This window comes from Microtus ochrogaster, unplaced genomic scaffold (genome assembly GCF_000317375.1).
Source record: "Microtus ochrogaster isolate Prairie Vole_2 unplaced genomic scaffold, MicOch1.0 UNK2, whole genome shotgun sequence".
NCBI classification, from domain to species: Eukaryota; Metazoa; Chordata; class Mammalia; order Rodentia; family Cricetidae; genus Microtus; species Microtus ochrogaster.
Window position 1 is genome coordinate 21,835,758 of NW_004949100.1, and position 27,774 is coordinate 21,863,531.

Sequence of the window (27,774 nt, forward strand, 5' to 3'; positions counted from 1 at the left end):
CCTGTTCTTTTCTTTTCTTTTCTTTTCTTTTCTTTTCTTTTCTTTTCTTTTCTTTTCTTTTCTTTTCTTTTCTTTTCTTTTCTTTTCTTTGGATTTTTGACAAAGGGTTTCTCTGTGTAGCTTTGAAGCCTATCCTGCAACTCTGTAGACCAGGCTGGCCTCAAATTCACAAAGATCCGCATGCCTCTGTCTCCCAAGTGCTGGGATTAAAGGTGTGCACCACCGTCGCCTGGCTGAAATATAGGAGTTTCTTACAGAGCATGTTTGTTTGATCAGCTGTGTCATATTGGTTGGCACCTCTCATTGCTGACAGCTAGGTCAGGGATTTATTTAGGCTTATGTTTTTACTGTTGTTGGTTTAGTTCTTTTGATCTTTCTCTAGGGAAGTAAAAAGAGTTTATTAGAATCTATACCTGCACAGTCTGATCAAGAAAAAGAAGCCAGCATTAAAAAGCTAGAAGAAAAGGAAAACTCAGAAGATAAAGACAGTGACACAGCTAGGGCAGAGGAGTCCCTCAGCACAGAGGTAGATGCTGAAGAAGAGCAAGCACGATCTGGGTAAGATACTTGATTTGGCTGTGATGCATTTTGGCTGGATACAGTTTTATTATTTGCTCTTGTAAATGCTTGAAACTAAATTGATTAAGTATAGAAGAGTTATTTGCATTCGTCAAGAAAAACTAGTTCCTTCAGAGACCCTAATAATATGAATTGTTGAAAAGATCATAGTTTTTTGATCTATTCTTGCTCTCATCATGGAAATTTATCAAATTTTTTGAGGGAACAATGCTTTTCACTGCACTAAAGTCTGCTGCTAACTGGATAATAAGTCATGAACATGATCCACTGACTGTGGGGTTCGAGGGTGTATGTGTATCGTAAGCAGGGAGTGTTTGGGCCATTTTGCCTGTGTGTAGTGAGTAATACTTACTTGATTTGGCTACTTGAGAATGTTGACTTAATGTTCTGCTGGTAAGTTCTTGGTTTTGTAGGTAATCTTTGATTTTTATCTCTGAGACTTTAAAAAAATTATAAGCATCTATAGTGCTAGGAGCTCTTTTAAATATAGCCAACTTTTTCATTTTAGTATTTTAAAAACTTAAACAAATAGGGAAGGAAACAATTAAATGTGATCAGGTAAATATAGTAAGGCGTGATTTTTATATTTTGTTACATATCTGTATATATGTGCATATTTGAAGTATACCATACTGTTATTGGATATTATTGCAGTTAAGAAACTTAGTGAAGATTGGGAGTTTTTACTGAAACATGTTGATTAGTTTAGCTTTCTGAAATATAGAAAAAAAGCAATACAAATGTATAGTTATACTCTAAGGTGGAGCAGGACAGTACAAGGTTCAGATGAATAGAGTAGAACATATGGTGTATGGCTTCATATTGTTTCTGTAGAGAATATTAGAAGTGTTCCTACCAGAAATTTCCAACTCAGGAAAAAATTCATATGTAACTGTCAGCTAAAAATCCGAGAGCAACAGTGTTTCTGGAGTATTTTCTACTGTTCACAGATACTTGCTACTCATTCTTCTTTGTTGTCACTAAGAGTCCAACTTTAGTCAATAAATTCTGTTTTAAAGTTTTGTCTCTTTAACTTTTCAGTTGTATTAGTTCTTTATGTACTGCGAATATTCATGAGTACAGTTTTGGCCTGCACACTGATGATAAAGTCAGCCCTGTTCATGTGAAGCTTACTGCATAGCCTAGGCATATAGAAAGCTAGCCTCTCTAGGTTTATATAAGTGCACTCTCTGTTTGTTCGGTGACACATTTCTAAGCATGTATCCCTTTTATTAAGTAAGGCATGACTATTCATACCACAAACTGAAGCTTTCCTTTTATGAACACCCACATTTAATATTATTTAAACATATGAAAAAATGACTATGAAAAAGTGCAGTTGTGTTGCTTAACCACACGTATGTTCTGTGAAACTGTTGTTAGGCAATTTTATTGTTGTGTGTAACATGAAATGTGTCTTTACACAGATTAAACTGGCTATGACATCACTAAGCAGCATAATCTTAGGGGCCACTCACTGTATGTGCAGGGTCAACATGACTACTGTGTGTTTTCTTATCTGCCCTGCTGTACCTCTAGAGTTCATCTGCCCTTCCGTTCTCCTTCCCTGCTGCTTCCTTTCCAGCACTGCTGCACTAACGTGCCTGCCAAATCATTAATGGCTGGTTTCCACACAGAGTGCAGGTACTCTCGACATAGAGATGATTAGTTTCTGGCAGAGTGTCGTAGGTCAGAGCAAGATTTTATTGTACTCATAATGGCATATTACTTAAAATTTATGAATTGTTAGTTTAGTTTCTGGAATTTTCTATTTAATATTTTTTAACTAATAGTGATTGTGGGTAACTAAAACTGGGGAAAGCAAAACTACAGATAAAGGCAGACACTATCACTATAATTACTTTCTTAGTTTTATCATTAAGTGCTGATAGAATATTTATTTACAATTATATAAAATTAAACACATTGGGATATGAGGTCTTTTTTGTTTTGTTTGTTTTTGGTATTTAAGTATTCCCTGCTTGGCTACTATCAAGAATTTTCTCTGTCCCAACTCCAAAGTCTGGGTTAGGAGACTAAAAAGGTTAATACTTAGAAACTGCTTGCCTTGGTGCTTGCTCTTCAGTGCGTATTTGTCATATTGTGGCTTCGTTTTCTTCTTACATTGTGAGTAGTAATAACAGACTAGGGAAATGTTGCATTTCTCTGTTTATTCAGGTGAGAAGTTTGACATAGTTTGTTTCCCAAGCATTGTTGTTCTTAGAGAAAATACATAACTTCAGGACTGCCAGGATTGCTTACTGGGTAAAAGTGTCTGTCCTGGAAGTCTTGACTGCCTGAATTGGAGTCCCAGAACTCACAGTGGAAGAAGAGAAACAACTCACTACACTTGTCGTCTGATTCCATACTTGCCCTGTGGTCCAGTACTCTTGTACTCACATAAACATACATTAACAATACTTTTAAAAAAGAGAAATGTGTACGTATGTGTGCTTCTATGTAATACATTTATCAGCTTAGTTTTCAATGAGTATAATTGATATTTTCAGGAAATGCTTTTCTGAGCATTCTATGCACCAAGTTCATCATTCACTCTTCGAATTTGCCAGCGATACCTTTGAAAATAAAAACAGAGCAGTTTTCTTTTGCTAATTGCCAGTATTTATGTTGTTTGCTTTTTTTTGACCTTCAGTCTGTAGTTTAATAAAATTTCATTTAGTTTGTGTCTGAGATCGTGCAATTTTTTAAATTTTCGATTGGTCTATTTTACAATTTCCAGTGTTCTGTTTCTTCAGTCATTTACAGGACTGTCTTTATGTCTGATAATATTGCTTGTACCCAGTGGGTTCAGTGTATTATTAGTTGGGTATTTACACTAATTTGTTTTGGAGCTTTCTTTCCTTTGTACTATGCTCCTCATCACTCCCTTTCTCTTAGATGTCCAGGATGTATTCGTAAGACATGAAGAAGTAGTTGTCTTTAGGAGAGCTCTCCTAGCAGTTTCATTGTTTCATTTAAATAGCACATTCATTTAAGGTTATTTTTAATAATTAAATGCCATCTCTGATTTGGTTGTTATCTTGGCTGATTAAAATATTTCATATTAGAAATGGTAATGTTTGTTTTGTTTTTCATTTCAGATTAAAACTGTTGTCATTTAGGTCTAGGTTTCTAAATACTGACCAACTTGACTATACCTAAGTCTTTATCTTTGTCTGTTTCTTTGTTTTGAATTTCTGAGGGTCTTTGTATGTTGCCTTTGATCTAGAGATCCTCCTGACAGCCTCCTGAGTACTAGAAGGGCTTACAGTCTTGAGTCACCTCTTCCAACAAAATTGATGGATCTCGTACCTTTGTTAACTCACTCTTCATTCCATGTATCCGTTAGATTTTCTCATTGCCTGTGTAATTATACAGCTGAGACAAGTAGCACGAATTCTAATTTTTCTTAATAATAAAAACCCAGAGTTATATATAGGGGTTAATGCTGAAGATCAGAGAAGCAGAACAATCAGCCTCTAGCTCTTACCTCTGTCTCAGACCAGGCAGTCCTGTCTCTACGAATACTCAGATTGAATGCTGTCTCTACGAAACCTCACACTGCATCTGAGCTTCTGTTTCCTCCTGCCTTATATTCCTATCTCGACCCAGCCATATCATTCCTGTCTCCACCTCCCTAGTGCTGGCATTAAAGGCTTGTGATCACAAGCTGTGGGATCACCTTTGTGTCAGCTCTGTTTTCTCCTTTAGATACATTCTGTCTCCCTAGTGCTGTAATTAAAAGTGTGTGCCACCATTGCATGGCCTCTATGGCTAACTAGTGGCTTAATTCTGCACTCTGTTCTTCAGGCAAGCTTTATTTGTTAGATTACAAACAAAATATCACTACAGAGACCCATTATCACTGAAAAGGTTTTATAAAAGAACGTAAAACTGAAATTAGTACTGCAGGGACTTTTCTATATCTGTTTTCATTCATATGATCACCATTTTTAGCTATGAAGTGATGATAGATCCTTTGTGAGAGAGACTTGTTAATAGTGTACGCTTAATGCAGAGCAGACAAACTGCCTAAATATAACACTGAATTATATTGAAACGTATTTTATGTAAAACTAGTGATTGGGAAGATTCGGATATGGAGATTTTACTTAACTTTTTCAGTACAAACTAAAGAAAAACTTTAAGCTAGCATGGTGAAGGCTGTGACAGGAGGATCACAAGTTCAAGGCCAGGCTTGCCTGCATAATGAGACGTCTCAAAATACTAGTTGAAAAGAAAAACAGGAATATGAATTCCCGTTTTAGAAATTATGTGATAGGAATGATGAAAATAGCTTAGTACTCCTAAGTGTGGGATAGTTTGTGTTTTAGTTTTCAGTATTTGGAGTTGGCCTCTCAATTTTCCTACTTAAAAAAAAAATTTCAGGTTAAAAGAATCCATGGCAGGAAAGTTTAGTAGATACCTGCTAAAAAGCAAAATTTGTGATATTTGCATAGATGTGATATTTATGTGACTGCAGTAGGACATACCTGTGAAACTTAAAGTTATATTTATTTCAACATTTATTTTTGTTTAATCATTCTTCAGTTGGGAATATTTGTTTTAGAATAAGTTTTAATCAGAAAATGGCAGTTAAGTGTTTGTGTGTGCGTGCTTGCGTTTTTATGTCAGCTGATTGGTAAAACCCTTCTGTAATAAAACTCGAGAGAATTGTTAGTTAGCCATACTAGTTTCCTGCCATTCAACACAACTTATGGTCTTTTGATCTTTTTGACTGGTGGAAATCAATCATTCAAACTTAATCTCTCTCTGTGTCTCTGTCTCTGTGTCTGTTGTTTGAGCAGGGTCATACTATGTAACCTGGACTGGCCTCTGAACTCACGTTGATCCTCCTTCCTCATCCTCCCAAGGACTGGGATTTCAGTAAAGGAAATTTTCTTTGAATGAACATATTTTTGCTTCTTCATTTTCTTCTAAATAGCTCTTTCTGACACTTATCCTCGCACAGGTTTTAAGTTTTTAGTGCTAACTTGAAACTCAGAGCATTTTATACACATGGAACCTGCTGTTCTGGAACAATCACAGCCACGATTTTTATCGGTATATGTGGTTTGGAACTGAAACGCATATGAAGTAACTTTTATTAACTCTGCAATTTTTTAAACCTTTCAAGAGATGAAACCAATAAAGAAGAAGATGAAGATGATGAAGAAATAGAAGAGGAGGAGGAAGAAGAGGAGGAAGAAGATGAGGATGAAGATGATGATGACAACAATGAAGAAGAGGAGTTTGAATGCTATCCACCAGGCATGAAAGTCCAAGTGCGGTATGGACGAGGGAAAAATCAAAAAATGTATGAAGCTAGTATAAAAGATTCTGATGTCGAAGGTGGAGAGGTCCTTTACTTGGTGCATTACTGCGGATGGAATGTGAGGTAACTTGAGTTTCAGCTAGTGATTATTACACCCACTTCTAAAATACTTTTCTATTTAAAAACTTACATAACGAATTACAGACTTACTAGTATTCTAACTGAAATCACATTAACATTAAAAATATCAAGCTTTTAGCATGTAAATACCTCACTCAATGACATCCTACCACCCTGCTTCGTGTTTTCAGCACTTCACAGCCATCTTTAGTGAGTGAAAGATAGATCTAGATAGTTAATTCTAATACATAGAGATTAATAGCGTGTACACTGGAATGAAATGATAGAAAAACCTCACATAGGTAATGGTTTTTACTTTTTGACTTCATCATATCACTACCAGGCTGCCTGCTTTCTCCATTTTAAATCCCCGCACTCTTCTCTGTGGTCTTCCTAAGTCATCACACTCTCCTCCAGTAGGCAAACTTTCAAGGTTGGAATTTTGTAAGAAGCATCACCAATTTTTAAAAGATCTTATTATCAGCAACTACATTACTACTTTTTCAGAAGTCTCAGGGACTTTACTTATATCTGTGACATTATAGCTGAAAACCCCTACAAGTGTGCTAAGGGAGAGAGCACCTGCCCATTACTCCTGAGTCCAGGCAATGACAGACTGCTCAGAGGTTGTTGTCAATGACTTGAGATTTTAACTTGCATGATTCTGGGGAGTTTATCTGAAGAGACTGTATTTCAGGTTTATCCAAAATTGAGAAGTCAGTCTTTAAGACAGACCACTTAGTTGTCTTTTAACAGAAACTTCATTAATTTTGGAATGTTTAATGTTAAATTTGAAATTACTTGTGTTAAATCTAGCTTGTAATAGTTGGAGCTTGAAAAATTAAGCTTAGTAGTTTCTACTGGTGGTTTTGCGAAGGGAGTTCTTGTGTATTCCAGAACAATACAGTTGTCAAGCTTTTCAGTTAAAGTTATTCTTGGGGAAGAGGTGTGCCTCATAGGCAGAGTACCTATTGAGCCTTGAGTCCTTCAGTTCATTCTCTACTGTCACATGTATACAAATGCAATATCCAGAAAACATTTTGAATTCTCCATTTCTTAGTAGTACACCTTTTGTTCTGTTCTAACAGTGGCGAGTTCTGGAAGTGTGACTTAATCTCATTGCCTTTCTAATTTGAGAAAAGTATAATTTTGGTCTTTTCTAACTCAAGAAAGAAAACAGCAGTTTAAGTCAGGAAGTTCAAACTCATTAAATTTCTTGTCAGTAAGACTAGTAAAGGTGTGGATTTTAAGAAGGCCTTCTTACCAGTGCTTTGAAGTTGTTCTGAAGCATAGACTTTATAGATGGTACATGCACCCTTGGATGCAGTCTGTCCTCAAAGCTGTTGGCTCTTCTCTTTATTGCATGGCAGTTTACTCAAGTCTGATTGATAGCTAGAAACCTCAGATTCTTCCATGGGAATATTCTGTGCAGTGATTTAGTCTTGGGCAGTTTTCATTTTACTGAATCAGGGTGTTAAAGTGATCTTGCTCCTCCTGCAGGTGCATGCAAACTAAGGAGCCTGAAGGCTGAGCCAGCACAGCTTTAGGACCACCACTGAGTAGAGAGGCTTGCCGTCTTTCAGCTGATCTTTCTGTTCTTCATTCTTAGTTACTTTGTTGATTTCAATACAGAAGCAGTTTTTCCTCTTGGCTTATATTGAAGTCAGTGCTTGAAGTTCATGACTGATGAATAAAATTTAAGGCATTATCCAGATTTCACAGCATTAGGGCTTGATTATCTTTACTAATTGTGCTTTACTTCTTAAGCACAAGCATAAGAGATAAGACACGAAGGAAATTATTTCACAATTCAAACATAACTTTTTATAAAACCGATAAAACTCAAGATTTTCTATTTTTTAAGAAAAGATTGACTAAAGAAAAGCATAGTTCTCTTAGTGTTTGGGTTTTAGAAGGCAAGAGCCAGTTTTTCAGTTTTGAAATTGAGAGAAGGAAAGGAAGATCTTAAGTTGAGGTATTCAGATTTGTAATGACACAGGAAGGAAAGTGATAAAACCATCAAGTCATGCTTGTGCTATTAAGACGGTTGCTGTCTGTTTTGACCTCAAACAGTCTTGTGCTAAGAACTTTGCAAAGAAGACCCTACCCATCTCGATGAAGACCTCGGGGGTGGATCTACATACTTCTGCAGCATAGAGGACAGGATTGTACTTCAGCACAATAACAGTTAATCTCCTTTTAGAGAGCATGACAATGTTCCTGTTCTCTGCAGTAGTTACCAAAGAGTGTCTCATTGATAAACCAGCAAAAACTATTACTACTCTTGCTGTATCTTCATGTCTGAAACTAATCCAAAGGACTGCAACAAATCACCATCAGCTCTTCAGCTATTTCTTACTGCTTTAGGGGTCTCCAGCATACTGTCTGCATTACCATTTAGAAAATGTTAGAGATGAAGCTTTACATGTGGAAGTTGATGAAAACAGCTTTATCGGCAGTCACACTGATTGATGATTGAGGATGTTTTAGGATATTTTGTATGGAGCCATTTTTGTGTACATTTTATCCGAAATTACCTGTAAGGAGAATTTTTCTTAAAAGAAATAAGAATATCTTAGTTTTTAAAAGTTTTTTATTGTTGATTTCTGTAGTTTTCCTTTTTCTGAGGTTCATAAATGTAAATTTTCATTTTCCAATTTACAGTTATAAAACATTTTAAACAGATTTTCTCTCTATCTTTGTCTCTCTCTATCTCTATCTAGGTTTTTTTGAGACAGGGTTTCTCAGTAGCTCTGGAGCCAGTCCGGGAACTTGCTCTGTAGACCAGGTTGGCCTCAAACTCACAGAGATCCATCTGCCTCTACTTCCCGAGTGCTGGGATTTAAAGGCGCATGCCACCACCGCCCAGCCAAAGATTATATTTATACAAACATTACTATTTGAATCAGTTTTTTTTTTGCTTCCACATGGAAAGAATAAAATGTATTTTATTTAAATTTACTTCAGGTAAATTTCTTGAGCCCAAATCACAAATGACATAATACTGGTAGTGATTTTTTTATTTCTGATTCAATGATCATTTATTAAGAACAGTCAGTGCTCTCAATCATTGAACCATCTCCCTAACTCCTACTTTAGCTGGTTTTAATAGTAGATTTTTATTTTTTTCTACTGTGATTTTTAAGGAGAGTGATGTTAGTATTAGTCTGTTTTGTTATCATGTCCTTGTCATATAATAAATATAGGATTGATTTTAGAAAATAAGGTTATGCATTATGAAAATAACTCACTAGGAGCTACATATGTAGTTTTAGTACTTAGTGTAGAGGCAGGAAAATTGTAAGTGTGGTACCAGCCTGGAGTATATATAGTGCAACTTTTTTATTTCATAATCCCCCCACCGCCGCCAAATAAGATACCATAAATGTCATTGAATATGGTAGGTAGACTCTTCCGTGTTTCATAACTTGTATTAGAACCATCTAGGTTACTTGGTTTTTGTTTTCTAGATTTATTTTTGTTATTTGTGTGTCTGTGTGAGTGTGTGCTGTTTGTGTCTGTGGAATCTAGAAGAGGACATTGGATCTCCTTGAACTGGAGTTGCAGGGGTTGTGAGTTGACTGACACTTGTGCTGACAACTCGGGTCCTCTGGAGGAAGTACTAAGCACTCTTAACCACTGAACCATCTCTGCAGCAGCAATGGCTTGTGCTATATAATCTGGGAATGCTTTATTACATCATACCGATACTGATTCACTAGAGGAATAGGAAAGAGATAGATACTTAATTCTAAAACTTTAATTTTAGTTTTTCTTTGTCTTTGGTTTCTGAGACAGGATCTGGCTATACATAGCTCTGGAATTTGCTTCCATCCTCTTGCCTCTTCCTCCCTACCTTTGGGATTACTGGTGTGGACCACCATGACTTGCTAACTGTGAACTCTACCTAACCTAACAGTAATTGTGTTCTGTATTAGAAATTAGAGGAATCTGAAAATATCATTTTACTTAATATGTTATTTTAAATAAACATGTGTTATGTATTTTAGATATTGCATTGTTAATAAGCATATAGATTTCTCCTTGGAGTGAGGGGAAATAAAACTGCATGTAGGGGCGGATTATGGCGAGGCAGATGATCATAAAGGTATTTCCTGCTATTACTTGTACACTAACTTTAAAAAAATTTAAAAAGACTATGGCAAATTTATCCTTTCTGATCACATTTAGTTGCTGTCTATCAAGCTTTATTTGGCAAACAAAATTTGAGTACCTACTATGTGCCAAATGCTGTGGTAATCACTAGACATTAAGAAAATGGTCTCTCAAAAGATTTCTAGTCCAGTTAAGGAAACTGTTCAGTGAGATTTATAATGTATAGTTTCTCATCTTCTCTGTCCTCAGTTCCCATTGTGTTTTGTACTTTTCTTGGCCCGTTCTCACGGCTTTATCTGAATTGTAGCTCTTCTTTTTCCTTCCTTGTTGTAGATGAGAGCAGAACCCTGACAACCATGAGCACCCCTCCCCTTGTTTGACTCCCTCTTTGAACAGCTGATCTGTCTGAAGTAAAACCAGTGTGCCACTCTCCTGGGATGTGAAATTAGTAGTTGTGAGCCTTTATTCCTTCCTTTCTTTTTGTTCACTCTCTGACTTTCCTGTCCTCACTTACAGTGGTACCTTTGATTTTTAATTTCATTGAGAAATTGAAATGTGAAGAAAATTTCTACTGACTTATACTGTAGCCACCCCCTGCCTGCATCTACAGGCATGCTATGTGTTTGTCATGTCTAGTCACAAGTTAATGTCATGGTACTATACAGATGTATAATAAAAGACCTGGGACCTATTTCTTTCTTTCTTTTTTTTTTTTTTTTTTTTTTTTTAAGTTTTTCGAGACAGGGTTTCTCTGTAGCTTTGGAGCCTGTCCTGGAACTAGCTCTTGTAGACCAGGCTGGCCTCGAACCCACAGAGATCCGCCTGCCTCTGCCTCCCGAGTGCTGGGATTAAAGGTGTGCGCCACCACCGCCTGGCTATATTTCTTTTATCTGTTCAAATTACTCCCACTAAAGACTACTGCTTACTTCTCCTGTCTCAAATAAAATCTTGTCTTTAGCCTGCTTGGTTCCACTGTGCATCACTCCACAAACTATTTGACAGTGTTGTCTGCATCCGTCCTCTGTGTTCTTATTTCTGAGTAAGCCCACGCTGACCAGGCCCTCCATCCCGTGCCTCCAGAACAGTGCTTACTTACCAGGACCACTAGTTATGCCATCCAGTCTTGCTTTATCAATGATGTCATATCCACCTGATACTCCTTCGATGATACTTTTTGCCCAGGTTCGAGTTGTCACAGTGGCACCCATTTTTACTTTCTTTCCCTTAATTTTCTTTTGTTTTATTTTTTACTTGTAAATGAAAGTGTTCTCTGTTTTAATTTGTTCTATTTTTTCTTTTGATAACTATTACAATTTGTTACTTAGTATTCCTGTTTTTCTAATCATAATGTGATTCAGATAATGAATTTTTATGAACTCGGAAATATAATTTTTCTTCAGAACACTGAGCCTATCTCCTGGTTAACAAATGAGAGATGGATTAAATTTCGTTGGGAGTCCTCATTTTTTTCGACTTTCCTCTTTTTCTTTTGTCCTTTCAAAAATTTTTAACTGTTACTTTTCAGCTTAATTTTTCTATTCTTTTCTTGACTAGTTTATCCTTGTTTACTGTAATTTTATGGTATATTCCATTGAGTGGAATTAGTGTTCTGATAAAACCATGCAAAATCATTGTGCTCATGCTTTGAGATTAGTACAGTAATATGATAAAAGTACAGCAAATACTCTGGAAAACCGTCTGTTGTACTCCTGTAGTGTAAAAGTTAAAAGCCCATAAAATGAACCTTAATTAATAATGGTTTGTAAGGAAGTATCTTCTGTAAGCTTGTTTTAGGAGAGATTGACTTTTGAATTAAGCATAGTTTAGGAGTACAAGTGAAAATCAGCACCAACTTCATGAAAAAGATTAACCTTCTTTGAATTTTCATCTAAGACTGTTGACAGACCCAAACCTTGGTCTGTCCTATTGAGTATTTATAGGTGTGCAGGCGTTTTAAAAGCATCCATTTGGACATATTCTATGTCTAATAATTTACAGATTAACAAAAACATTTGTTTTGTTTAAATATGTACAAGTACAATTTCCTAAACTTAATCAGTTATTAGAAAAATTCTTCTTTGGGGATGCTCATAAAACTTAGTATCTTCATCATCACAATGTGCGGTGAGTGCCACAGCTTTTAGCTAGCCATTTGCAGAGATCTTAGCTTCGTTCATATTGTGTGATATTTTTTTTTTGGCATTACCTGTTCCCTATCCCTGCTGTCCTATACTAATATTAAAATCCCTAGGAAACTCTATTGCTAGGACGACACACCGTTTCATTGAGCTGTTTAAATGCAAGAGTGCTATAATCACATTTCTATCATTCTGTTGTTATGTTCTCTTGGGAGGTGGTGATAAGGTCATATGTAGCCCAGGTTGGCCTCAAACTTTCTGTGTAGCTGGGGATGACCTCTTGATCATCCTGCTCCATCTACTAAATGCTGCACTTAGAGATGTATTCTACTATGCCTGGCTCTGCTATCTTATTCTTTATTGTGATGAATTCTCTGGATTTCATGTCACTGGATTTAATAGTTGAGGGGTATAAAATAATGTTGACAACAATTTTTAAATAATGATTGAGTGCCATTTAGAATTTTGATATTTAACTTATTGGGTGATCATTTGTATTTTCTTTGTAATAACCTAACCTTTACATATATTTCAGATAGTTTTTAAGAATTATGTCAACTTGGTTCTGCTCTGAAAGTTTATTTTTGCTTTGCTTTAATTTGCTTTGTTTTGTTAAGACAGGGTCCCACTCTTGTAGTTCTAGCTGGCCTGGAACTCACTTATGTGTATCAGGCTGTCCTTGTACTTACAGATATCTGTCTTTGCCTTCTAAAGTGCTAGAATTAAAGGCATGCACCACCATGTCCAGCTGTTCTGAAAGTATTTTTAAAACATCTGTTTCTGTGTATAATTTGTTTTTTAAAATAAAGGTATGACTGAGTATATATTATGGTGTGCATACAATATTTCTTTGCAAGTTGTCCTTCAGAAGATCTGTGTTGAAGGTGGGCATAGTCATCATTTTGGTTAGTATATTTGGTAGACTAACATTGTGCTGTTTGTATTATTGCCAAATGATTGCTTAGATGATTTGCCAATACAGCCAAGCAAAAGACATAAGCTTTTTAGAACTTCTCATTTTCTCTGGTGAGAGCAAGTACACAGTGGTCTCTGAATGGTTTCCTTTAGCTTTGTGTTAGTACTTTGAACACATTTTTAAAAAGTCAAATCTGCCATGCCTGCTTCTTTCAGAAGGTTTGTATTGTTACTTTTACTGCTCTGCACTGTCTTCTAAGTTAAATTGTGAGCTCCTAGAAGACAAGAGCTGTGTTGTGACTTCCTGCTGAATATGCTGAGATGTGTTAAATAAATAAGTTTATCTATATATGCTTTGACCATTTTTATGTGTCCTACGAGATACCTGAGTCCTTGTGTTAGGTAATTTCAGTAGATATCGTCTCAGATTTGGCATGTGTACTTTGCCTAGCAGTTTAGATGTATATCAGATGCTTACCTGGGTTCTCTATGTAAGATTAATTATTATATAATGTACTAATAATGTAATTTAAAAGCTGAGGCTAACTAGACTTTTTTTCCCCCTTATTGACAGTACTAAGGCTCAATCTAGAGCCTTGCTCATATCCAGCAAGTGCTTAACCACTGAGCTTAATTAAAATAATCAGACATAATTTGCTTAAATTTTGTATTTTTGTTTCTGTTTTTCCAGCTGGGTTTTCTCTGTGTAACCATCCTGGCTGTCCTGGAATCACTCTGTAGACCAGGCTGGCCTCTAACTGAGAGATCCACCAGTTTCTGCCTCTCGAGTGCTGGGATTAAAGGCGTACGCTACCACTGCCCTGCTCAGTATTTGTTTTTGAATGGAAAAAAACAAAACCCAGTAATAGTCCTCTTCCCTGTTGCCCTGCGAATGTGACCTCTTCTTGCTATGAAGAGGCCAGTTACTGTTTCTTGGTACTTTTAGTGAAAGTCTGGGTGCCTCAGCCTTCCAGTCTCTCCGCTTTCTGTAGTAAGAGCCTCCAGAAGACAGCAATGTGCTGTGTGAGCCAGCGGGTCAGGTGGTGCTTCTCTCTTAGTTCTTCAGCCTCTTTATGCCATGCTGACTGATGAAGAGGAGGGATATAATTACTTAGCACTGAAGGGTTCACCTGAAGCTAACCTGTTGCTCAGAGTTGCTAGTACAGTCTTAATGTTCTGTCTGCTCAGTAGATATCCACATTGGAATGCATCCCCTAGTGTCTCGATTCCCTGCATATTTTGAGTCCCTTTTCTAAAGTCCCTATGACATTTTCGCCTATACTTTGTTTTCATTCATACCCTTCTATTTTCTCCCTCATCTCCCTTTCCCGTCCTGTAGGTTCCTCCCTTCCTCACTCACATTGCTCTCCTTTCATGTCACGTGTATTCTGTTACCCTCTTCTCCTCATTAAGATATCTCTCAGCTGGAGAGATGACTCGGAGGTCAAGAGCACTGGCTATTCTTCCAAAGATCCTGAGTTCTATTCACAGGAACCACATGGCAGCTCACAAACCATGGGATTTGGTGTCCTTTTCTGGCATGTAGGCATGCATGCAGACAGTACTCATACATTTAAAAAAATACATAAATAAATTAAGAAAAGAAACCAATGGGAGTATCTCTTCATGATTCCATTCTAATTTCCTGATCCTTACACTCTTACATACATCTAAAACTTAAAGTCTAGAGTCTGCATATTCGAGAAACCATGAAATATTTTTTCTAAGCCTGGCTTATTTTATGGATTTCTGATTATCCATTTTCTGGCATATGTATGATTTTACTTTTATCTATAGCCTGATAAAATTTCGTTATATATGTATATGTGCCACATTTTTATTGTCTATTCATGTGTTAATGAATAATTAGGTTGCTCCGATTTCCTTACTATTGTGAATGCTGGTTATTCTGTGTGATTCCTTTTTTTTTAAACATGAAAAAAAATTTTTGGCTTTATTCTCTTTATGTGTCTGTGTGTGGGCACGTGTATGTGAATGCAAATACGCTCAGACTCTTGTCTGTGCACTCTTCTGCTAAGCTATCTCCCAACTTTCTGCTGTTGACTCTTAAAACAGTAATTAACTGGGGGAGCCTCGTGTGCAGGGATCATCAGGATAGTCAAACGAACAAGGTTGCTCATGTTTGCAGGATATTCTTTTATTCTGGTTTCTTTTTAATGTTGATTTGGCTTGGTGTGTTTTGAAACAGTCTCTCTATGTAGCCAGGTTAGCTCGGAGCTTTCCATCCTTCCGTTTTGGCCTCCTGGGTGTGATTAGGTGTGATTTAATGTCAGCTCCAACATTCCAGTATTTTTTATTTTTGAGGTAGGGTTCCACTATGTAGCTTCATGCTGGCCTGAAACTCCATTTGTAGACCGAAGAGACCTCAGACTCAGAGATTTTCTTACTTTTGCTTTGGACTGTATGCTAGGATTAAAAGCGTATACCACAATACCCAGCAATTCTAGTGTTTTTTAAAGATGTACTTTGAGGGAATTGCTCTGTAGGTGAGCCTGGCCTTGAACTCAGAAATCTACCTACGTCTGTCTCCCAAGTGATAGGATTAAAGGCAAAGGCATTGTGCCATTGTCACACAGCTGTTTTTCTGTCTCTTAATTGAAAATTTTCTTATTTTTGCTATTTTCTTTAAAAACATGGACCTTTAAAAATTTTTTTTTGGTGTTTTAAGATATGTGAATTTCCTATAATCCCAGCATCAGGCATTCAAGGTCAGTGTTAGCTATGTAGCAAATTTTGACCAGCCCATGGTACGTGAAACACTGTCTCAAAAGCAAAACAAGAGGCCAGCCTGATCTATAGGGCAAAGTTCCTGGACAGCCAGTACTATATCAAAAACCCTGTCTCAAAAAATCAAAACAACAAAAAAACTAATACTTTAAATGGATGTGATGATACTTGCCGTTAGTCCCAGCACTTTGGAGGCAAGTTTGAGACCAATCTGGTTTACAAACAAGTTCCGAGACAGTCATAGAAACAGAGAAACCCTGTCTCTAAAAGTAAATAAATAGGCTCTTATATAGAAATGATTATTCACAGTATAAAAGGAGTTTATGTGTGTTTTGTTTTTGAAGTGCACACACCATTTCACAAGGTGGCTTGAAATTGGTTCTGTTTATATGTTGTTTTATTTTTCAAGACAGGGTTTCTCTGTGTAGCAGCTCCGACTGTCCTGGACGTCAGTTTGTAGACTAGGCTGGCCTCGAACTCACTGAGATCCGCCTGCCTCTGCCTCCCGAGTGCTGGAGTGCTGGGATTAAATATTTGCGCCAACATGCCTGGCCTGGTTCTGTTTTTAAATTTATTATTGGGGTGTTACATCTATGTGGGATCCCACAGTATATGCATGTAGAAATTAGAGAACAATATCTTGGAGTCAGTTCTCTTTCCACGTTTATATAGGTTCTAGAGATTGAGCTCAGGCAGGGCTGTCGGGCTTGAATGTCAAACGATTTTACTTGCTGAGCCATTTTACTGATCCCTTTGAGCCAGGTTCTTGCTCTCTTTCCAAGGCTGGATCGACTTGGTCGCCTGTGTTAAAGTGATTATCCTCCTTATCCCCTCAGGAGGCTGAAGCTCTAGATCCAACGAATACCCTGTTCATGCCTATAAAATTTGAGTATCTCCAGGATATGTTAGGTTTGGGAAACCAACATTCTACCTTTTAGGTATTCTTTGTCCCTAAATGGATTTCTTAAGCATACTGCAGTTTTTAATACTTCTGTGAAAGGCAAAATGTGCTGAAAATACTACTATAGCAGGATAAATAACAAAGGAAAAGTAATACTTGGTTTACAACTTTCCCAAATATTATATATTTAAGCCTCAAAATCATTTATGGTGTGTGACTAGTAAGAGAGGCATTGAGATGTTCCCAGAGTACATCCTGTAACTGACCCCATTTTCTCTCTCTCTTTTTTTAATGGCCAACATTAGGTTTAATCAATAGGAAGCACAGTGTGATCCTGTGTGGAGTTGAGTCAGTAATTTCACTGGGACCTGTGTAACACTTGCTTAAGGGTTACTTTAGATACTTCTAAGCTTTCAGTTTGTCATAACAAAAACACATTTAATCAAATGATGACCTGTGTAATTTATCTTTTTTTTTTTCTTTAAGAGGAGTGGATGCTTTTTGAGATAGCATCTCACTTTGAAACCCAGACTGGTTTGGAGCTTCTGACACTCCCCCTCCCTCTTAGTTTCCTAGAGCCTGAATTATTAAATTTTGTTAATTTAGTCCTTGATTTTCAGCTTTGTTATTTTACTATAAATATTTGCAATAATGAATTTGTATTGTAAACATTTTAAACCTCATTTTCAGGTTCCAGAGTATAATTTTATAAAAGAAAAAGAGAATGATTGAATATTTTTTTTTTCTTTTTCTTCTCCGAGATAGGGTTTCTTTATGTAGCTCTGGCTGTCCTGGAACTCACTCTGTAGACCAGGCTGGCTTTGAACTCTGTCTCCCTGAGTGCTGGAATGATTAAAGACATGCACCACCATCACCCAGCTATGATTGAATACATTCCTGATGTTACTTTTTTTTAAACTTATTTTTTACAGAAAGAATTATTTTTTTTTTGGTATAAGTAGTTTAATTTAGTCAATAATATTTCACACCTTGCAAAATTCTAGAGACTTTGGACATTAGGTTGAGAAGTCATCACAGCTCTTTTGACCCTTTAATGTCTGTAAATGCTTTTTAGAACACAGCATAGTTGGTAGAATGTTTTTCTAGCATTTTTATCAGCAGCACTTGCCTACTCTAGGTTATTTTGCATTCTCTAAACTGCAGTAAAAGTTTTTATTTCAGTATTGCTTAACTACAACATGGTTTCTTGGCATGCCTAGAGAAAAAAAAAGCCTACCTGCTGCTTAGAAGCAAAAAAAAAAAAAAGATTGTAATTTCTGAATATTAGTTATACATTTGGTTTCAATAGATCAGGGAGTGAACCTGGAGAATTTATGAGAGTTTGGTTCAGTCAGTAGCTATATTGACTTTGGGACAGCCAATTTGACTCTTTTATTCTTGATTGCGTACTTATCAGATTGAATTAGGAAATCTCCAAGAGACTTTGAAGTTGTAAGATGTTAGGACTCAATATTTGAGTTTTCTATTTGAATGTAGCATAGCTCCTTCTCTAGCATGTAGCTTATATATTTATGCTCATTTCTTTTAATTTTAGATATGATGAATGGATTAAAGCAGATAAAATAGTAAGACCTGCTGATAAAAATGTACCAAAGATAAAACATCGGAAGAAAATAAAGGTAAGTCTTGATTTTGCTGCACACCATTAGCTGTTCAATACATTTTCCTTCAAAAACAACAACAAAAAAGACAATTAAATGTGCATGTGCTACTCCTGATGTTAATCCCTCTTGAAAAGCTCTATTTTCAAATACTAGGTTTTGCTGTAATTGATTTTGTTACTTTTTGGAAAGGTTTTTAAGAACAGTGCTAATTGATCTTTAAGATCTTGTCAGTCTCAATGTTGTATAAACCTATATGACAAAAATCATTTATTCATTTTTTTTAATATTTATTTATTTATTTATTTATTTATTTATTTATTTATTTATTTATTTATTTATTATGTATACAATATTCTGTCTGTGTGTATGTCTGCAAGCCAGAAGAGGGCACCAGACCTCATCACAGATGGTTGTGAGCCACCATGTGGTTGCTGGGAATTGAACTCAGGACCTTTGGAAGAGCAGGCAATGCTCTTAACCACTGAGCCATCTCTCCAGCCCTTATTCATTTTTTTTTTTAAACCTTTCCTATTTCTTGTAATTCACAACTAGGAGCCATCAAGCATTGCAGGTAGGGGATGTGAGTTATTGGAAGTAGATGTGAGGTGAGGAAGAGGAGATGTCTGAAGGCAGAGGACAGTCTATCTCTTCATCTGTATCTGATTGGGTGCTGGGTCAAAATGTTTTCAACATTCTCTTCACCACACACTACATAGGATCTGTGCTCTTGTGTGCAAAATTGTACTGCTGCACATGATAAAATTACTGCTACTAATTATGAGAAATATTTTTAAATATTTTCTGTTTAAAAAGGAAAGGAAGGCTTTAACTTTAACATAGTAAAATTACATACAACAAAAGTTATCAAGCAAGAATTACAATTACAATATTTTTATCTATTTTATCTTTTATCAAAACAAGGGAAAACTATAACTATCTATTCTTCAACTCTATCAAAGACTCCAGAAGGATATAATATTACCGAAGTAAGCAACTTTCAAAATTCTAGAAATGACAGAGACATCTTGCTGCCTGTACAGTCACCCAAAGTTCTTCTGTACCTTTGGGGCATCCATCTTCAGCCTACAGGCTCATAGTAGTTAACATACTTAGTAGTGGTTCTGAAACTCGGTCTTCTTACTCCACTGAAATGCTGTTAGGTTCCTATTTAGGGACCCTCCATGTGGTCTCAAATGTTGAATGTGTTTATCTTGTTGGCAGTCCTTTTATCACTATAAACTTGAGTCTTAAGAATCTAGTACCTAAAACTCAGGGTTTCTCAAAACTCTTTATACCCTCTTTGTTTGTCCTTAATTGGAAATTATGTACACCCTGCTATATTTAACATTGTTTTTAGTAATTTGAAGAATATTTGTTAAAATGTTTGTTAAAAACCTAGTGTCTTTGTACAACACAAGCTTTGGAATAGCATTGCTATGTAGATGAGTGGGAGTTGCAGTGTTTGGTCATACACATGAAATGTTCTCTCAGTGTCTGTCTCTGTTCACTTCTTGTACTGACCTAAGAATGTTGAAATTCTTGGTCAAAATGAAAGAGGCTTGTGAAATGTTAAGTTTACAGAGTTTAAAAGGTTTATTATGAATTACTCTTCGGTATTGCACATACCACCTCCCTCTCCCAGGTCTTCTGTCAGGGCCATTGGACTGAAATAAATTGTTTCAGTGTGCAAGGTAGATTGTAGTTTCTGAGATCAAGTCATGAAGTGCTGAAAAGATGGGAGTAACATTACAGACTGTGGTAGTCTATCTGCCCTTCTTAGAATGTTTTGAAAGTTAGACCCTCACTGGACCCTCACTACTGAAGCATGTACCAGAGTCACCCTGAGAACCCATTGAAACAGGCAGTCTGCTTTCACCCTTACCATTTTGATTCATCTTGTTTCTAGGGGTCTGCTTTCCTAGCAAATTCTCAGAAGTAGCTGGCCAAGGACCTCACTTGGAGAACAGCTGCTATCTGAAATTAACTGTTACATGTAAGGGCGTATTTCTCCCATGCACTGTCCTTTGGAAATTTGTGAAATAATCACTCACATTTATAGTCTGTCTTTGTAATAGGACTTAAGAATTGTTGTTGCGAAGTCACACTTTGGAGAGCCTAAATTGCAAACAAACAGAAAACATCACTTATAGGAAATACCTATTCTTGACTCATCTGTTTGTTAGGAGTGTGAGAAAGTATCAGCCTTTAAGTAAGGTAGGAAGGCCATCTCTGCTCTCACTTCACAGCAAGTCAATGTGTGTGATTCCTTCTGTATATTTCAGAGTACAGAACATGACCCTTCCCAATCTGTACTTTACAGTGAGAATGTTCAATTTAATATAAGACTGTTGAAATTGTGATTTGAATCTGAATTTATAGCAGCAGTTATTAGCAATACTTATTTGCTAGTCTTAATCACCTGTCCGGTTTGATCCCTACTTAAGTTGTAAATACAGAACAATTTTTTCATCTCAGTGTTTCCATGAACAGCCTAAAAAAAGAATCAAACTTGGTATTTTAAAGTATTTTTTTTTGGTATTCTTTGTTGGTTAAATATTTAATAACATTCTTTGATGTTTCTTTAAAATATGATTAATATTCTTGTTAGTAAGTTGTTCATAATAAATTATAGCTAACATCTAATGCTTTATTTCTTAATCTAGAATAAACTAGACAAAGAAAAAGACAAAGATGAAAAATACTCTCCTAAAAATTGTAAACTTCGACGCTTGTCAAAACCGCCGTTCCAGTCAAACCCATCTCCTGAGATGGTTTCAAAACTAGATCTTGCTGATGCCAAAAACTCTGATACAGCTCATATTAAATCTATAGAAATTACTTCCATTCTTAATGGACTGCAAGGTAAACATAACTGTTGCATGCAAGTATTTGATTTTAATTTCTATAAATGTTTAAATTTTTCTGAGTATAGTGGTACATTACTATAATTCCGGTACTCTAAAAGCTGAGACAGGAGGATTGAGTGTTGAGGCTAACCTGAGCAATATATCAAGAGTCTGTCTCAAAAAATCCATCTATCCCCTCTCCCACCACCCCCAAAAAATTTCCAAAAGTTAAATTCTATAGAAGTAGCTCTGTGGCTTTAGGTTAGTTTTTTTTTTTGAAACCAAAATTTGTTGTGTGTGTTAGTTGAGCACCTTCAGTGTAGGTTTCTCTAGTTCTTGTCAAACACTATCCTTTGTGTTGCTGTCTATTAAAATGATAAAGCAATTCTGAAAGTTATTTGTGAAGAGCTCATTTGCATATTTGATCTTTCTATGATGCCATTATGGTTAGCACACCTGGTAATATGAAGTAAGTAATAAGCAGAGAACTGGGCTGGAGAGTTGACTCTAGTTAAGAGCATGTGTTGCCCTTGCATAGGACCTCAGTTTAATTTCCAGCACCCATATGGTGCCTTATAACCATCTAACTCCAGAATGAAGGGTATCTGACACCCTCTTGAACTCCATGGGCATCAGGCATACATTTGGTATACACACATACATGCAGGCTAAACATTTATCCACACAAAATAAAAATAAATAAATTATATTTAAAAAGCATTGAAGAATTGGAGATTATTAAATCTGGAAAGAAAATGGATTGGAGCAGGAATCTGATCTACAAAATAAATTAATTCCTTTCCCTAAAATTTTAAACTGCTCATAACTTGAGAGTTTTGATTTTATTTATTTTGACTATATTAGAAATTAGATTTTTCTCCCTTATTTCAGAAGACTATATATGGATTCATTATATAAATATGCTGCTATATAATATTCTAAAGTTTGTTTTAAAAGTTTTCTAATGTGTCTGACATGTAGACTACTATATGAAAAAATTATGTAGCTTAAGGAACAAGAATTGGACACTTCAGTCATGACCAGGTAGCAGTTAATTAGGTGTGCCTCCTCAGGAGTCATAATTATTTATGGATATAATGTTAAAGAAGATATTGTTTACTTTAAAAAATAATACTGAACATTTAATGTAGGCCTCGGTGTGTGAGAAAACTTAGATTGAGGCTGTCTTTAATGCTGTTTGGGCCAAGTGTGGTGTATACCTTTAATCCCAGTACTCAGGAGGCAAAGGCAGTCACATCTCTTGAGTTCAAAGCCAGCCTGGTCTACATAGTGAGTTCCTGACTAGCCAGTGCTACATAGAAAGACTCTGAGCATGCTCTCTAGGTCATATTCTGATTTCAGACCCTGCTTCACTGAGAGGAAGATTCATGATAATAATATGTTCTTTGGAGAGGTAGGTCATTCTAGAATGATTGGCTGGCTGTATGACTGGGTAGAAAGATTCAAGAACTCTTCTCTAGTATAGATTTTGGGTCATTTTTTTTTTTAAATGAGGCTGCCCTTGTCCTGAATTCTCATTAAAATATATATATATTTTTAAGATTTATTTTATGCGTATGTTTGTTTTGCCTGCATGTATGTATTTATACCAAGTGCTTGGTGCCCACAGAGGTCAGAACATGGGTTGGATTTCTTGGACTTGGAGTTATAGATGGGTATAAGCCACCATGTGGATGCTGGGGACTTAAGTCCTTTGCAAAAGCAGCAAACAATCTCAGTTACTGAGCTGTCTCTGCAGCCCTCCATATTCTCATTTTGATAACAGTGTTTTCTAGTACTTTAAGAACAAGTACAGGAAAGGGGCAAATTTCTCTAAAATTTTCTAAAATTCACTTGGAAAAGTTTTTATTCTTGTTACAGTTGTGTGTTTTAGTCTATTTTTCCACCAGTTTAACAGTGCTACAGCCTGAATAACTCAAAAAGAAAAGACAAGAACTTTTATTTCTTTCCATTGAGGGCATGGAACAGCTCTCTGTGGTGAAGGCATCACAGCAGTGGTAGCTCATGCAGTAGTTAATCCACTCCTGTGAAAAGGACATCTGTCTACTTATGATTTAGTCACTTCTTAAAGTTTCTACATCCAGTACTGTCATAGTGTCTAATTGCAGCTTTAGTTTTGAAGAAGACATTTAAATCACAGCACCTAGGACAGACGTTTTTCTTTCCATTTTTGTTTGTTTGAGGCAGACGTAAACAATAGTCTTACTAGGCTTATTACCCCTCACCTCTTATTTTTTAGCTTCTGAAAGTTCTGCTGAAGAAAGTGAGCAGGAGGATGAGAGGGGTGCTCAAGACGTAGACAGCAGTGGCAAAGATGAATCAAAGATGGACCATTTGACCCACACCAGAAATGAGCTGATTTCAAAAGAGGAACAGAGTAGTCCATCTTTGCTAGAAGAAAACAAAGTCCATACAGATTTGGCAATAGCCAAAACAAAATCTCCAGAAAGATTAAGAAAAGATGTGGAAGGAATATCAGAAGATACTGATTTTGAAGAAGAAGATGAAATTACAAAAAAGAGAAAGGATGTTAAGAAAGACACAACAGATAAATCTTTAAAGCCACAAATAAAACGAGGAAAAAGACGGTATTGCAATACAGAAGAATGTTTGCAAACTGGATCCCCTGGTAAGAAGGAAGACAGAAGCAAGAGCAAAGAACCCCTTTGCACAGAAAATAGCAGTAACAGCTCCTCAGATGAAGAAGAGGAAAAGTCCAAAGCAAAGATGACACCAACCAAGAAATATAATGGCTTGGAGGAAAAGAGAAAATCTCTGCGGACAACTAGTTTCTATTCAGGATTTTCAGAAGTAGCAGAAAAAAGGATAAAACTTCTAAATAACTCTGATGAGAGACTTCAGAACAGCAGGGCTAAAGATAGAAAAGACGTCTGGTCAAGTATTCAGGGGCAGTGGCCCAAGAAAACATTAAAGGAGCTTTTTTCTGATTCTGACACTGAGGCTGCAGCTTCTCCTCCCCATCCTGCCCCAGATGAGGGGACAGTAGAGGAGTCACTGCAGACTGTGGCGGAGGAGGAGAGTTGTTCACCCATTATAGAGCTAGAGAAGCCACTCCCAGCCAGCGTTGACAGTAAGTCAGTTGAAGAAAAACCCCTAGAGGTTAGTGACAGAAAAACAGAATTTCCGAGCAGTGGCAGTAATTCAGTGCTTAATACCCCACCTACCACACCGGAGTCGCCTTCATCGGTCACTGTGACAGAAGCTAGTCAGCAGCAGTCTTGTGTCACAGTGTCAGAGCCCCTGGCTCCAAACCAGGAGGAGGTTCGAAGCATTAAGAGTGAAACGGACAGCACAATTGAAGTGGACAGTGTTGTGGGGGAGCTCCAAGACCTCCAGTCGGAGGGAAATAGCTCACCAGCAGGCTTCGATGCTAGTGTGAGCTCCAGCAGTAGCAATCAGCCAGAACCAGAACACCCAGAAAAAGGTGAGGCCAAAAAGGACTTGCTGACCACTTGTAGGGTTTTCCCCTTAATGCCTTGGCAGTTGCCCTGTGTCTTTAATGTGTGCTTGTATGACTACAGTGAAATCCTCAGTAGGAAGGTAAATTTAAATACTGATAATGGGATGCATTTGAGAGCCTTTAATATCTTTTTCCTGAACCGTCCACGACTTTTCAAGTGGACTTTAAACCACATGCTACAACTTGCATGTAGGCCCAGAGCTAAAGTTAATGAAATTCATTCTGTATGTTGGTTGATATGAGTCACTTAACTGTATTTCTGTAACACTGTGTTTGCAGTTATAACGTGCCATCTCTCACAAACATTTTGATTTGTTGACAGACCCCTCCACCCTTAAACAAATACTGTAAATAGGGGTTTGGAGCAACCAACTGTCCAGGCACTGCTTCCCTCAGACAACCGTGTCAAACTGATTTGCAAGCCTGACTTACTTGTGTGAGTTTGTAAAGGAATATGATGCTTTATTAGGTGTATAGCTTCCAAATTGAAGGGCCAGTGTGTATGTTAATAATATTCTACAGTAATTCTTTTGATTTTCCGCGAATTGTTCAAAGTGGAAAAATCAAATTAGTACTTTATAAAAGTATTAGTGCCTCCTAATGGTATTATACTTGTACTCTGCCATCATTTTTCTCATAAAGTGCTTTGATCAGGTGCCTTAAATCAGTACACTCAAAAACAACACTTGGTTTTGAAATGCACATACCCAAGTGTAAAGATAGAGCACTGGAGGGTGTGTGTTTTCAGTATCCGAGGGTAGTGTAATAGTTCAAGGGTCTTAATTGACCATAAAGAGATATAGTATCCTGTGCATGCTGTAATCCCACCACTTGGGAAACTGAGGAAGGAGACTCTAGTGTTCAAGGCAAGCCTGGGCTACAGAGTGAGTTCCTGGCCAGGGGTGCTGCTGAGGGAGAACCTTTCTCAACTAAATGAAAGATATTCAGTAAATTATTAGTAAAAAATAGAAGTTGTAGTTATTGGGGATTTACAGGTATAGCTGCTACTAGGATTACATCTATGTTATGTCATTAGTTATATTACCTATTTATGAAGAAAGACATCTTCAAAGGGAAAGAATGTCAGTTAGGCCTTCAACAGTATTGTATTATAATTCTAGCTCTTGAGAGATTTCCTTTTTGTGGTCTTTATTTCTTAAGAAAAATAAAAACCAACCAGAAAGAGTTTGATATCTTCTCTACTGAGACTCAGTCAGTGCTGCTCTTTTGAATATTATACTTGATTAGATTGGAAGTATGGAACTTGGAGCCAGGCAGTGGTGGCACACACCTTTAATTTCAGCACTCAAGAGGCAGAGCCATGTGGATCTCAGCATTTGAGGTCAGCATGGTCTATAGAACAACTTCCAGGACAACTGGTACTACACAGAGAAACCCTATTTTGAACCCTCCCCCTCCCCTGCCAAAAAAAAAAGAAAGAAAAAGGAATTTGGACTGGCAAGAAGGTTCCATGGGTAAAGGCATTTGTCACCAAGCCCGATGACTTGGATTGATCCCTAGAACCACTATGTTGAAAGAGTGAATCAACTCACAAAGGTGCTCCCCACCCCCATCCCCACTTTTCTTTTTAAAGTGCTGTGGCCGGAGAGATAGCTTAGTAGTTCAGAGTGCATACTGCTTTTATAGAGGACCAGAGTTCAGTTTCCAGCACCCACATCAGGTTGTTTGCAACCTCCTGTAACTCCAGTTCCAGTGAACTTGACTCCCATCTTTTGGCTTTCCTGGGCACCTACACTCACAAACTTATAACCCACACATAGAACTAAAAATAAAATACATTTTATTTTAAAAAAGTATGAAACTCAAGGACATCTGCTTTATCAATCAAAGCACTATTCAGTCTTTTTTTTTGAATTTATATCTCAATAAACTCTTAGACACCTATCTTAAAACCTCATTTTAATTAATATATCTAGTAGCATGTGTGAAATTTCATTCAGTGAATAGCCTATTTACAGACGTAAACCATATTTTGTAAACTGTAGATTAATTTCACCATTGGTGCCAGAAACAGCAAGAAGCACTTTTGCCTGGCATAGTTTTATTATAAGAACAATTTATATGATGTGTTATAGTGCTAGAAATTGGAAGCAAATGGATATACCTCTTTAGTCTCTGGGTTTTAAAACAAAAACTTGAATTTAAGAAGCTGTGTATAATTCAGAAGACACAGAAGCATAACAAGGGCCGAAGACCTCACAAGTAGTGTACTGAAATTGTGCAGTTTGGAGTAGTGATGACTCTGCGAGCCTGCAGCATTAGGGAAGTTCTTGTTGAAGATAAAGCACTTGAGCGAGTTCAAGAAAGGATTATTTGGGTTTATAATATTTGACAGGGCGTTTCACACCAAAAACATGAGGTGTTTCATAAAGACCATATTGCTGAATTTACAAGTTTTATGCATATTAGCTCGTCAATGCCCTAGAAGTAAATTCACATAAAACAAACATGAACTGCCAAAATATGTCCAGCTAATGTATTACAAAGCACCGTGTTTCAGGTCTGTAATTACAGCACTGGGGAGGTGGAGGCAAAAACCAGGAGTTCAAAGTAATTTTCAACGATACAGGAAGTTGGAGACCAGTCTAGGCTATGTGACTTTCCTGTCACATCATTCAAAATTACATTACTTCGTTAGTATTTTCACTCATAATAGAACCTTACTACTTTAGTTTTACTGAATCTTAACGAATTTCGCATACTCTTATGTTTGAGTTACTAGACCCATAAACTGCAATTCTGTGCTGACAGCATTTTTAATCTTGGTTTTTCTAAGAATGTACCTTGCCTTTCTGAAAGAAGCCCTTCATTTTTAAGGATGACAGTTAATTAAAATTTGGAAATATTTCTTATGATAATTTATATAAATCTTATAAAAATTTATAGTTCAGAGGTTGCTTTCTAAAATATTTAAGTAGTCTGTATGGAATGTCTAATTCTGCTCTGTGGTAGTGGACTTGGGGTGCAGGTGAGGTGTAGCGCAGTGGC

At 36.7% G+C, this 27,774-nt stretch overlaps 1 protein-coding gene across 4 annotated transcripts in view; it reads left to right on the forward strand.

Annotated features, from left to right (window-relative positions):
• The window catches only part of Arid4b (AT-rich interaction domain 4B), a 116,729-nt gene that overhangs the window by 79,652 nt on the left and 9,303 nt on the right, over window positions 1–27,774 (forward strand). For 2 of the 4 annotated variants that reach the window (XM_013353132.2, XM_005365433.3), the window contains exons 16-20: window positions 383–558; window positions 5,717–5,977; window positions 18,348–18,432; window positions 21,081–21,279; window positions 23,524–24,729. In XM_013353132.2, the coding sequence (XP_013208586.1) occupies window positions 383–558; window positions 5,717–5,977; window positions 18,348–18,432; window positions 21,081–21,279; window positions 23,524–24,729 (1,927 nt within the window). The remainder of the gene's footprint in view (window positions 1–382; window positions 559–5,716; window positions 5,978–18,347; window positions 18,433–21,080; window positions 21,280–23,523; window positions 24,730–27,774) is intronic. The other 2 variants (XM_026788391.1, XM_026788392.1) reach the window with 2 other exon arrangements.